The following is a 14,221-nucleotide window of genomic DNA, read 5'->3' as shown; positions in this document are numbered from 1 at the left end:
AAACTGCCCTTTCCATGGGAAATGTTTACTGTTCCTGCATGTGCAGTATATCTTTTTATTATCCACAGTGTCCCATTTGATCTTAAGCTTGTGCAGGGGGGTACAACTCTTATTCTATTTCCTGTTGCCTCCACTTAAAGAGAACGAGATGTGATAACCAATAAATGATCAGAGGTGTTATAGTCAGAACATCACATATGTAATCTTGGTATCGTAATGGGGTTCTCATCAGGAGGAAGGAAACCATCTATGCTGTATTTCTGTCTCCCAATTGTCTGAGTGGAATGCATAACATCTTTACTACAATGAGCAACAGTGGCAGTGAGACTTGAATGTTCATTCATTTTTTGAAGTGGAGGCTGTATGAACGTTGAAGTCACCAACAATGGCATGGGTGGATGATGTGTAACTTTCTCAGATTTATTGGAGAAGGCAAGACAGACAGATTCCATAAGGATGTCTTTTTGTAAGCACTTACTAACAATCACAATTTTTGATTTTCATGACATTGTCATGATCAAACTATATCTATTTCCTTTTGTTATTCTTTCAGTATGGTGTCTGACTTTTTCTTCCCTAATACTGGAGGTGTTGAGAGTCATATATATCAGCTATCGCAATGTTTGTTAGCCAGAGGTCACAAGGTATGTATGAAATTCATTCCATAAGAGATACAAGCATTTATTGAATATAAATCAAGTCTTGCTAAAATCAGAAGCTATGGCTTCCTTTCTAGAACATTGGTTTTATTCCAGACACATTCTATAATTATGTAGTGAATAGTGAAGTTGCTATAATAAGACTTGAAAAAGAAGAGCTGATTTTCCCTTGATAAATAGCTTTTAGAAATTGATTAATTTCAGAAACTACATGTATACTCTCTTTTTAATATTCATTATCATGTAAAGACTAAGATCTTGCAAAACTTTTGAAAAGTAATAACAGGCTTGATGTTTTCTTTATGTCAGGTGATAGTGATAACTCATGCTTATGGAGAAAGAACAGGCATCAGATACCTTACAAATTATCTCAAGGTAAGGTTATTTATAAATTTATTTTACATTATGAAATAGTGGTTCTGATTGCCATTTTAAGGGGCGATCACACATACCGTAGCTGGTTGAGATGGTGGTTCAAGTCAGTTCCCCCCCCCCCCAGGTTGGATGAAGTCAACACCCTTAATTACAGATTTTGGCCTGTTTGTTGTCAGTGTGTTACAAGGCAAATATTGCTTTGTTAGGCAAGCACAATTCAAAGGAAATTGTGAACCAACATACCCACTGAGAGTGAATTGACCAAACTTGATTAAGAAGGACATTGACTGCATCCAACAACAGGGGTAAATCACTGTAATGTGCTGTCAGAACCAGTGATGTATGATCTCCCCTTAGTCTGGGCATTGATTCCCTTCAGTAAGAATTTCACCCCTAATTAGATTGGCAGAAATTCAAATTCTTTGAATGCAGAATCATATGCATTACAGTAGCTCTGCTGAAGCCATAGTAAAATGCTGCATTATTGTAGAGTGCTTTAAATTGTACATATAGATACTTCTGATGGAGAAACTTAAGTTTTTAAAAATATTGACAATATTTATATATATTATAAGACAATGTTAAGAATATTGCCCCAGGAGTCTCCTATTGTTGGGATCAAATGAAAGTGAGTACCTTGGTATAAATGTGGGAGGATTGATTTTCCAGTGCATTACATAATTTGACCACTTAGTTTCCATTTTGGATTGTCTTGCATGTACACAGTGTGTTGCACAAATAATTGCTTGATTGTAAAGCAGCATGGAAATATGCAGATACACTGAATGCATGACTGAATATTACAAAGTTATTGATGTTTCTCATCTGTTTATCTTTTTAACCAGCAAAAAATTGATCACTTTAATATCTGACAATAAGTGAATCCAGTTTGTTGTACTAAATGCACCTTTGTATTTGTGTTTTAGGTGTATTACTTACCTTTTGGACCATTCTACAACCAATGTATTTTACCAACGCTCTTTACAACTCTGCCTCTTATTAGAAATATACTCATCAGAGAAAACATCACTATAGTTCATGGGCACTCAGTAAGTTTAACTGTTTAAATTACTCTTGTTACTATGAATGCATACCGGCTTAATATTTTCATTTATTTTCTTAATTAAGATACAGATTTATTTCATACTAAAACACTCGTATGTCTATGTCAAATTATTATTTGCACAATATTGTTTTGATGATTTAAGATTACTTTTTAAAATGTAATGTATGAGATAGTCACTAGTATTTGGCATAATTGTTATCTGATAGAACTTCATAATTCAATTAGACTTATTCATGCGTTATTATCATGTAGTTTCGCATGCATATAAATCATGCAGTACAAAAGTATCAATTATTTTTTATTTCCTGGCAAGTTTTTGATAATTTATAATTCCCTTTTCATTCATGATTCTTTCTGGGTTTTTTTGTCTCATTTTGTTCCTTCTGTTTCCCTTTCTCTTCCCTCCCCTCCTCCACCTCTTTCCTTCACCTGCTCCCCTCTCCCCTTTATCTCTTCCTCATTCCTCCTCTTCCCCCCTTCTTCCCCTCTATTTCTCTCTCCCCTCCCTTTCTCTTTCCTCTCCCATTTCTTACCTCCTCTTGGTTTCTCTTCATATTAGTCCTTTTCTACGATGGCCCATGAAGCAATGTTTCATGCCAAAACCATGGGTCTCAAAACAGTCTTTACCGACCACTCTCTCTTTGGTTTTGCTGACGCAAGTTCAATCATTACCAATGCAATCCTCCAGTTCTCATTAGCTGATGTCAATCATGTGATCTGTGTATCACATACAAGGTTGGTGAAAAATCAAACTGTCTATATTTTCAGTGTCATGTTATATGTTTCATAGAAAACTTGTTCATATTATTTCCAGGCATAGTCACAATTGCATGTGTGTCTGTACAGTCTATGAAAGCATATATGTAGCTCATATTGGTAAATAGAAGCTAATGATGACAGATCTACATTTATAGTTTGAGAATATAGTTACTGATTTGTTTTTATAAAAAACAATAGATTTTTAATATTGCATGGTACCCCCCTTTAATTCAAGATACATTCCTTTTCAATCAGAGAGAAAATTTCACTTGCGAGAGAACCAGAAAGTAAACTATGAATTTAACTTTATACGAATACACAATAAATTTAGAGTTTTGATTCAATAGGTCTTTTAAATTCATTCTAAGTTTTCTCACACATGTATGTTTTGTAGTATACAAAACAAGAAAAACATCTCTTATTTGATACATATACTAGTATAGGGATTACTTTTGCTTTTCAAATTTGATAAATGTTTTTTGTCATAAGAGAATAGCTCTCAACTAATATTCATTAAATTCTATTAAAAATTCTGCTACACAAAATAATTTTTGTGTAGCAGTCTTACACTTAAAAAAATATGGAGCAAATTGCAATGCGATACCAGGAAAACTATTCCCTACATGAAGGTGCATCGTAAGCAGTTCACAATCGTTTTCCGATAGTTTCCTTCATTCTATTTCAAATTCACCACTAGAACTATAAAGTACTATTTAAAATCACTCTTTGTGAAACAGCCTCTAGAGCAGAAATAAAAAAAAATGCATGCAATTTATTTTTCTATCCAAGTAAAGAGAACACTGTCTTGAGAGCTACTGTGTCACCAAGTCTTGTCTCTGTCATACCAAATGCTGTGGATCCAACTGTCTTTAAACCTGATACAGCCAACAGGAAACATGATAGAAGTGAGTATCAATGAGTGAGTGACAGGAAGAGAGAGATAGAGAGAGAGAGAGGGGGGGGGGAGATGAGGAAAATGAGAGAGAAAGAGATGGAGAAAAGGGGAGAGGAAGAGGGATGGAGACGGGCCAGTAGATAGAGACAGATCCATCCAGAATGTGAGAGAGAGAGAGAGAGAAAAGATAAAGGTGAACAGACAGAAGGTACGAGAGAGAGAAAAGATGGATAAACAGACGCGAGAACATAGACCCTGTTCATAGTAACTTTCATGCTGGGCTCGGTTCAAAAGGACTTGTGATTAAATGCAACTCAGAAAATCAAGCACAGCTATATTTTCAACCAATCAGATGTACCTATTTATTTTTATCTGCAACTGTTCCCTGGATTGATCCAATGAGAACTGGACTAGTATGGCATAATGCACAAAGTGAACCAGGAAGCGATGTTATTCTGAACTGCAGCCTGTTTCATAAAGATCTTACAAGTATGTTTACATCCCTGGAAAGTGATCATCACCCAATAATACTTGTGTGCTTGAAGGGTGATATGAATATGTTAAGAAGTGCACATAATGATAAAGATCCCACGTCCCAACACTTAAAGTGCTCTTATAACATTATGAGATTCAGCTTGAGCTTGCTGCAACTGTGAACAGAAACAAATCATACCTACAAAGAGTTTCAATGTATTAGAATCAAACACAAATTGTGATTAATCTAAATGTGTGTAATTAAGAGATATGCATTTGAGATCTATTACAAATTTAGTTGATTTTAGTCTATTGCAACTCTTTGTACGACAGAAGCAGTTCAATGGATTAGTCTGGCAAAATGATTGTGAGTTGGTCATGATTATGAAATGTCTACATAACTATGTCCATAATGACTTTCTCTTTGATTTTATCCATTTGCAATTTATAGAGTCCACTAAACATTGGTGTAGTCCATTTTCAACTATAAAAAAAATGCTATCAGGAATTAATTGATCTTTTATTGTATACATGTACATATTTGAATATAATATGTTTTGTTGTCTTTGATAGTCATTTAACATTCAGAGTTTTGTAATCTGTGTTATTTTTATATTTTCCCTCAAGTAACAATTGTAATAGTTAGTCGGCTGGTGTATAGAAAGGGTATGGATCTACTGGCTGCTATCATCCCTGTTATCTGTGAAACTCATCCAGATGTGGACTTTCTCATTGGTGCGATACATTTTCTCACATTTCTTTTCAAAAGTAGCCTGTTATTCATTAGAAAAACAAGAACTAATTTGCAAGGTTTAATAATGGACATGCATTTTTAAGATGAAATGATAAGTGATCAGTGATCTCGACCAGAGGCGGTGGAACATCAGGCTTGGACTGATGGAGTGGAGGGGCACCATTTGTCTGCCAAACAATGGGTGCCCCTCCACTTTGATTGTATGAGCCTTCTGCCGCCTCTGGTCTCAACATTCAAATGCTCATAACTTATTGTTTGTCCAATTGTTCTCAACTTTCATTGATCACATTCTTTAATTTTTTTTCTCTTAATACAAGCTAAGTTGTTCTTAGAGTTTCATTCTCCTTTGAGAGGAAGGTTCAAAAGTGATAGAGGGTTACTAAAGTGCTTACATAATTGTCCATGAATTAAGAATCAATCCATTGCTACCCGCTCAAGTCTAGCACCTACACTAAACATGTGTGTGTATTTTATTTTTGGGCCTTTCTTGAATGTTACGGTACTTGCTACATCAAGCACCCTACACTTTTCCTTACTATGACACTCCAGTACTCCATTGAGTTATACAAAATGGTGATTAATCCTCATAACTAAACTGGGTTCCAAAAGAAATGATCAAACTCTACAAGGGCACTTCACAAATTCCATTCACTCAAAGTGAACAATATTTTTACACAGGCTAGCTTCAATAATCTTTAAAGCTAAATGGAAATAGTTGCAGTAAAACTCTGATTTTGTGAGAAAGTCTGTAAAACCAAGGTTAAGTATTACTATATCATTGTGGATCTAGATCTGGTACCGTTACATAAACTGAACTTTTTGAAATCTTAAAATCTAAGCTAAAAAACGATCACACTGAAGATCGCCAACACAGATAGGCATACGTGGAACGGTGTATATTATCATTGCTGGAATAAAGACCCGACGGAAGTGCCTGAATCCGCGCTTATTTTGCTTATTTCTCAGCAATTGCACAATTTCTTCCAGAATCCTTTGGCACAATTTTTTTATTCATACAAACAGACACTTGGTTGGTCATTATATTGGATTCTGTAAAAAGACATTTTAAGATTGCTACCACAACTGGCATTTATATTTCAAGCTCAAGACATTAATTAAGAGATGAGAGATTGTGACTGAGCCAATCATTAAACATGCCTGTGAAGGACATGTGTAATAAAATGGGAAGCTTGTTTAATTACATCTCATTTTCATTGGTCTTTCTTTTGCCATTTTGTGACTTTGGATTCGAAAACCAATTGATGTGAGGGGCTATAGCTTGTCTGTGAATGAACCAATCTCTTAATTGTTGACGTCTGCTTAGTAGACATTATTGAAGCCAGCCTGTGTAAAAATATTGTTCATTATGTCTGAGTGGAATTGTGCAGTGCCCTTCGAAAGTTTAATCAGTTTCTTTTAGAACCCAGTTTATGTAACTTCAAACAGGTGCATAAAGTTTTGCGATTTAAAATGTTTCAACAGTATCTTTGTCTCTGTATTCTTTCCAGGAGGGGACGGGCCCAAGCGGATTGATATTGAAGAAGTGAGGGAACGTTATCAGCTTCAAGAACGTGTCACTATGTTGGGTGCTGTGGAACATTCTAATGTCAATAAGGTGAGATATTCAGTGAAAGATCTACAGCTTTCTTTTAAAAGGGAAATATATGTAAGTGAGGGAATGTGTTTGTTGAAATGTATGAAAGAATTTTTGTATTCACCTATTTCAATATAACATATACAAATTTGATAAACGTGTGAATAAGTATCAAAATGAATTTTCAAATATTTGTAAATAGTAGAAAATGTAATAGACTACTTTTAGAAACTTTTAACCCCAAAATATTTCTTTATTTTTATAATTTTGATTAGCATGAAATTGTTATGATTTTGAAAAGGAGAAGTTGATTTGTATTTCTTTTTTCTATTTAATTTATGTCTTCACAGTGATACTTAACTGATCATTACTAGTGTCTCGTAGATTATATTAACTCTTATTTCAGCAGTAGCAGCAGCAGCAGCCAATAAGAACAAGATTCTGATGGACGTTGCCATTAGTTGCAACCATCACATTTCTGCATCTTGTTTTTTAACAGGCTCTAACAGTAGTGTTGGGGTTTCATATTGATCATTTCAGGTTTTGAACCAAGGAGACATATTCATCAATGCATCACTCACTGAAGCCTTCTGTATTGCCATTGTAGAAGCAACTCTTTGTGGGTATGTTGCACTACTGCCCTGACTTATCCCATGTCTGCATAATGGGTCAGAAAACAGTTGTGGGAAACATGAAAATAATCATTATGAGCTATCAAATTCTCTGCATGATATTTAGGAAGGGTGTCATGAAAATAATTAGCAACTGCAAAGGATTGTTCCGCAAATAATCTTGCATTCAAAATATAACAAATAACAAGTGAAACCGTCTTGTAGTCTTAAGGCCACCGCACTCCTTACGACCCGACTTTTTTGACGGCGGCAGCGTTAACATCAAATCTTAACCTAAGGTTAGTTTTTGAAATGACAGCATATAAGGACCTAGTTCATGAAACCTGGCCATAAGGTTAATCAAGTATTACTGAACATGCTATCAGAGTTTCATGTCACATGACCAAGGTCAAAGGTCATTTATTGTCAATGAACTTAAACCATGTTGGGGGAATCAACATCAAAATCTTAACCAAAGATTAAGTTTTTGAAATGTCATCATAACTTAGAAAATATATGGACCTAGTTCATTAAACTTGGACATAAGGTTAATCAAGTATCACCAAACATCCTGCGTGAGTTTCACGTCACATGACCAAGGTCAAAGGTCATTTAGGGTCAATGAACTTTGGCGGATTTGGGGGTATCTGTTCAATTACAATCAAAACTTTGAAAGTTTAGGGATCTGATTGATGAAACTTGGATATGATAGTAATCAAGTGTCACTGAACATCCTGTATAAGTTTCAGGTCACATGATCAAAGTCGAAAGTCATATAGGGTCAATGAACTTTGGCCAAATTGGGGGTATTTTTTGAATTACCATCATAACTTTGAAAGTATGTAGGTCTTGTTCATAAAACTTGGACATAAGAGTAATCAAGTATCACTGAACATCTTGTGCGCATTTTAGGTTGCATGACCAAAGCCAAAGGTCAATAAACTTTGGCCATAATGGGGGTATCTGTTGAATTACCATCATAACTTTGAAAGTTTATGGATCTGACTCATGAAACTTGGACATAAGAGTAATCAAGTATCACTGAACATCCTGTGTGAGTTTCAGGTCACATGATCAAGGTCAAAGGTCATGTATGGTCAACGGCCTTTAGCCACATTGGGGGTATTTGTTGAATTAGCATCATATCTCTGTAAGTGTATTGGTCTAGTTCATAAAAACGTGGAAATAAGAATAACCAAGTATCACTGAACATCTTGTTATACTGTAGTTGTTTTTAAAGTCAGCACTGCTGCTATATTGAATCGCGTGATGCAGTCGAGACCGCCAGAGGCATTCCACTTGTTGATTTTTGGCATAGCATCTGAGAAATGACGCTTACTACTGCGTATGTGCGTTGTTTATCATAATACGCGTTATGCAACTCTGCTGTCTGATTAGCTGGAGGTTGGATTGAGCTTGCGATCTTGTCATTAGGATGCAACATGTCAAATCCTGCTGTGACGTCACATCTCCCCTCACCCAGTCGCAAGCCAGTTGGCGACCGGTCAGGTCGTAAGGTGTGCAGTGGCCTTTATAGATACATGCTTACCTTTGTGCAATGCATGTGACCTTCAGAAGACTTGTCAGTTTGTTATCATATTTTGAATAAATCCAATACTTTACAGCAAATCATGATAATTATTACATTTAGCCTTTTATAGTTTCTCTGGGTCTGTTTCCTCCATACTTCAAATTCACAACCAAAATCATACTTTTTATTTTTTTATCAACACCATGAGTGGTTAGGAATTCTTTTGATTTCTATCTTTGTCAATGTAAGTTCAAATATTGTCTATTCGGTGCAAGAACGATCTTAGAACAACATGTAAGTGCATTGCATAGTATTGCACCAACCAAACATGAATAGAAAGTTTTTCAAATCATACCAGAAGGGAATGTGAAAATCAGATTAAGATCAGTCTAGAATTATTTAATGTTGTCTTACTAGACCTAAATGTCCTTAAATTTTTTTATGTTGGGTGTATAAAGATGGTGGCAAGGGTGTTAGCTTATTTGCCAGACAAGAGCCAGCCTATAAAAGAATTGCATTCCCTCTTAATAGATAATTAAGGCAATATTATTGATATTTATTGATTCAGACATTTATTTTGGGTTTAGAGATAGAAGTCAAATAAAAAGCTTCATGTAGTTGATGGAAATGGGTCACCTTTGAACCCTCAACTCTAACACTCAGATTAATCACCATATTCCAACATTGAAATTATATCTTTTATTATTATCTTGTTATATGATTCTATAGTGGATGATCATAATATAAGCATTATCATATATATTTAAGCTGACCATCCATTTTATTTGTTATTAATTTCAAGTTTGCAGGTTGTAAGTACAAGAGTTGGAGGAGTGCCTGAAGTCTTGCCTGAAGATCTGATATTACTTGTTGAACCTAGTGTTAAAGGTAACTTTTACCCTTTCTTATTCCACCTCAAAACCAAGGATTTCAATGAAGTTGTCAAAGCTGGCATTATAATCAATGCTGGCAACTTTCATGGAATTATTCCAGGTCTTGGAGAGTTTTCATGAAGGCATCTTTTCAGTGGTTTTCACTGGCAAATTTGCTCTCAGCCACTGAGATTGAAGAGTTGCTTGAGCATATATTAAAAATAAATTCCAGTTTTGGTAACAATCTCAAAATTACTTTTTACAGAATCTATCAAATATAATGACCACCCAAATGACTATTTGCATGAATAAAAAATATGTGCAAAAGGATTCTGGGAGAAATTGTGTAATTGCTGAGAAATAAGCAAAATAGGCTCGGATTCGGTCACTTCCGTCTGGTCTTTATTCCAACAATAATAATAATACACTGTCCCACGTGTGCCTACCTGTGTTGGTGATCTTCAGTGTGAACGTTTTTCAGCGTAGATTTCAGGATTTCACAAAGTTCAGTTTATGTAACTGTACCAGATCTAGATCCTCGATGATATTTTGACATTTAAGCCTGGTTTTACAGACTTTCTCATGAAATCAATGTTTACTGCAACAACTGGCATTTCTCTTTAACAAGTAGGCTCTGAGTTCAAATCCCAGCTCAGCCATTATCTCCACTTAAACCGAAACGGATCATTAGTATTAAATATCTGTCGTCTATAATGGTCAGCCACTATAACTGATTAACCTAGGCATAAAAATATTTGATATGTAATTGGTTATATACCAGCTTCTTGGCGTTGATGCAGTAGAAAGCTGCTTTGCCAAATTCCTGCGGGAGTTACCTCAGCAGAAACAGAAACGGAAAGTAGTGAAAATCACTGTCTATTTTTGTCAGGAAAATTTTCCCTGGTGTTGGAATATCCAAGGTAATCTCATATTTCAAACCTGTGTGTAATGTGATTCAAGTAATTGTGCATGATCTGTAAGATCCATAAAGCAATGCAGCGTATATCACATCTTGGCTGGCTGAATAGCAATAAACTCATCTATCATGCACTACACAAAAAATGTGGGGAACTCAAACTAGTGACTGTTTCCAATCAGTCAGTGTGATGTGTATCACATCCTTAACCATAATCATAATACAAATTTTTCTAGTTATTGATGCTGTGATATAATAATCTGTAAGAATAAAACCTGTAAAGATAGTGTACAGTATAAACCACTTTACTATACTGTGTAGACTTCTGTGGTATAACAATGAAACTTATGAGTAACACCATAATGAGTACTCAAAGGATAAAAGCTATAGTACTAGGATTAAGCTTTAGCTCAACTCATAAAGTAAAGCTGTTTTATATAAAAGTTCTATATTATTCACACTTAACATATATTGGTACAGCTGGCTAATTAGCATGTCTGTAGATATCATGTTATTGTTGTGATGATTCTTTTTATCTTGTCAGGTATCTTGAGTGGATTAGAAGAAGCCATATCAAGGAGAAGACAGGGAAGCTTCCTCCAACCCGATGCTGTCTATCAACGAATGGCTCATGTCTATACCTGGCAAAATGTGGCCATAAGAACAGAAAAGGTAGGCTCAGCTTGTACAGGTCACAAAGATGGTCCCAGTCGCTATAGCAGGCCTTAATCAACCATTGTTTTTCTGTCAGTCCTGCAGATTGTGTTTGTACTTTTGATTGTTTTGTCATATAAATAAATCAATATAGATAAATTTTGTTGCATCTTTGTTATCAATATGAATACTTCTTCCCATTTCCTATCTGAGATTGGTCCAAAAATTACAAAATAAATGTAATATCAATGATGCCAACAACTGAAGTAATTATCATTTTATCAATATCATGTGTTTGTACATCTGTATCAGTGTTGTCAATGAAAAACTTAGGGTCATCCTCAGCATCTTTACTATTTCATTTATAAGATGTAACATGTATTCCATTGTAAAATGTCATTTAAAGTGCTACGTGATGGAATGTTTTCTTGGTTTGTTTGTTGGTTATTTCAATTTAAATGAAATAAAAAAAGGGTTGCATCAAAACATACAAAATGAAGTAATAAATCAACATAGATAACTATCGGATGATAGCCCAATTCAACGATGTTGACAGAATGTTCCTTTCTTGCTTGGTTGATACAATGGATTAGTTCTGATAAGAATGCATTTAAAAAAATATTTTCTGTTCTTTGTCAGGTTTACGACAGCATAGATAATGATGAAACTCTGAGCTTATCACAGAGATTTGATTGCTACTTCAAGTGTGGACCAGCAGCAGGAAAGTTCTTTATTCTTCTTGCAGCAGTCAACTTTATTTTCTTTTGGTTCCTGGAGTGGTTTTGTCCAAGAGGGGTAAGACATGATCACATTCAGAAGATATTTGAGTTTAAATTAGCACCCTTTTCCTTGCGGCTACAAAGCACTGTACACATTGCTATACAGGTTTTGGTCACTCATTTATAACAGCATATTAAGATAGCAGTTTTAAGAATACAATTCAATCATAGGTGTATGTGTGTTGTTCCAATAATACAAATGAGCAAGCATTAAAAGTAAAATATTCCTTGTCAAAGAAGAATGATTTTTTCCCCTTATTATTATTTAAGAATGTAAAATAAGCTCATTTAGATTAGTAAAGTTAGCAGATAAATTAAATGTCATATGCACCATAAGTGTATCAGAGAAGGAATTATACTTAGTTATTACTTATCATTAACATATGGGCACTTTCATAAAAAAATCAACCTTTTATGTGTCCGATGATTTTGACCACAGTTTTTCTCCACTATTACTTCTCTCCATGAACTGCCCAAGCCATATTCATTTTAGAGTATTACAAATCTCATAAGAACTAGAAAACACAGATGAAACATTTCAAGAATGTCGTGCACATGGGGAAGTCTCAGACATACATAGGGGAAGGCGGGGTAAGTTGAGCATAGGGGCAAGTTGAGCCACCAGCCCCAGGCCAATAATGAATGAGTCAGACATTGTGGTGGTGTCATGTATTGATGACCCATAGCATAACCCCTAAACCCACCACATTGTTTTCATCTTTGAAACAAAAAGTAGTTTTTTAGAGGGAAAAATATGAATTTCAGCCAAAAAAGTAAAAAAGAGTGTGAAATAGATAAGTGCTTTATAAACACACACGTCTTTAAATATAATAAATACATGATAATAACATTATTAGTCCAGGTATGGATCTTCATTCTTGTCATAGTCTTTTATATGATGGATGCATAATAAATGTGTGGATACAAAATTATTTTAGTTAAATTTTTAATTAAATTTAGTTCGGACTGGGGTAAGTTGAGCCAAACAGCATGGGGCAAGTTGAGCCATGGTAATACCTATGGTAATGTATCTTAAAAAACAAACAAACCATAAAAATCGATTGAAATGCTGGCTGAAAGGAGCAAATTTACATGACTGCTCTTTTCCTTTTAAAGGATGTTAGTATTTATAGAGAATTAGCAAGTGAAACGACTTTAAACAAAAAATTGACATGGTAGTTCTCCCCTCATACATTTTGTACATAGTTTTTGTGGCTCAACTTACCCCAGAAGGTGGCTCAAACTTACCCCATATATGGGGCAAGTTGAGCCATTTGACATTGTTTTTTTCAAAGGTCACGATGACTTTCAATGTGGGGATAGAAAGTTATATAAAGGTGGAAACTATTTCAGAAGAATTAAATTTCAAGGCAAGGTACTTATTTCGACAAGATTATTAATCATATCAATTCTAACATGCAAAAAGCAAAAACTGTCACAACTTACCCCGCCTTCCCCTACCTTATGGTATTGTTCCATTCGTAGTGTTGTATCTTATTGGGGAAAAAAGCAAGTGACTTGATCAGTACAATTAGGTACATTTGTTACCCATGCTGTAGACTTGAACATTCCTTTGCACTTGTAGCCTATTCTTATTCAAAAACCCAGGAAAATATATACATCCAATTGCTGTATTTCAAAATTTTTCTTTATGTTTGTTTTATTCAATAGGATATAGACATGGTCCCTGAAATGCCTCAGTTAGAGGCAAGTACAAGAGAAGCCAAGCATCCTCCTACTACCAAACCGAGTGTACATCAGTCTGCTTACAATGGGACAGTAGGTCCTTCTTCCACTAAAGATTCTTCTATATTGAATCACAGAGTTACAAGATCTCAAGCAAGGAGAAACCATGTTGAACAAACAAGTTGACACAGAAACTATAAACAGAACTATACATTTATAATTGCCATGACAATCCTTACCCTTGCCTTTTATATGTCAGAAACTTTCTATCAATGTTTGGGGAGCATTTCATAAAGAGTATTGTCAGTGAATCTCACTAATATGCTGTGAGCCAATCAGATGCAAGCATTAATAGCTTAAAACAATAGTGTGAAATTTTTTTCATGATATACTCCCCTGATATTTGCCAGAATGCATGGGCTCCATCTTACAAAGATTTAAGATTGATCGAAACAAGCTCAACTGTATGGAAATCCATCAATATCCTCATTTCTCTTGTGGAATTTCATACAGTGTGCTTTGAAAACAAATTGAAGCATACTAAATTGTCAAGAAAACGGTAAATGTATAAATGTACGTCATATCTAGAAAATATT

At 34.9% G+C, this 14,221-nt stretch overlaps 1 protein-coding gene across 3 annotated transcripts in view; it reads left to right on the top strand.

Moving 5' to 3' along the window:
• Positions 1-14,221, top strand: part of LOC121423083 (phosphatidylinositol N-acetylglucosaminyltransferase subunit A-like) — a 21,278-nt gene extending 7,057 nt beyond the window's left edge. For 2 of the 3 annotated variants that reach the window (XM_041618371.1, XM_041618379.1), the window contains exons 2-13: positions 554-644; positions 969-1,034; positions 1,961-2,083; positions 2,660-2,835; positions 3,649-3,764; positions 4,856-4,963; positions 6,491-6,597; positions 7,117-7,199; positions 9,521-9,606; positions 11,051-11,178; positions 11,800-11,955; positions 13,611-14,221. In XM_041618371.1, the coding sequence (XP_041474305.1) occupies positions 554-644; positions 969-1,034; positions 1,961-2,083; positions 2,660-2,835; positions 3,649-3,764; positions 4,856-4,963; positions 6,491-6,597; positions 7,117-7,199; positions 9,521-9,606; positions 11,051-11,178; positions 11,800-11,955; positions 13,611-13,811 (1,441 nt within the window). In that variant the 3' untranslated portion in view covers positions 13,812-14,221. Of the gene's footprint in view, positions 1-553; positions 645-968; positions 1,035-1,960; positions 2,084-2,659; positions 2,836-3,648; positions 3,765-4,855; positions 4,964-6,490; positions 6,598-7,116; positions 7,200-9,520; positions 9,607-11,050; positions 11,179-11,799; positions 11,956-13,610 lie in introns of those variants that run through there. The other variant, XM_041618387.1, reaches the window with a different exon arrangement.

The sequence above is a fragment of the Lytechinus variegatus genome, chromosome 1 (assembly GCF_018143015.1).
Source record: "Lytechinus variegatus isolate NC3 chromosome 1, Lvar_3.0, whole genome shotgun sequence".
Taxonomy (NCBI): domain Eukaryota; kingdom Metazoa; phylum Echinodermata; class Echinoidea; order Temnopleuroida; family Toxopneustidae; genus Lytechinus; species Lytechinus variegatus.
Note: the sequence above shows the minus strand (reverse complement) of the source record. Positions and strands in the feature narration are given on the sequence as shown.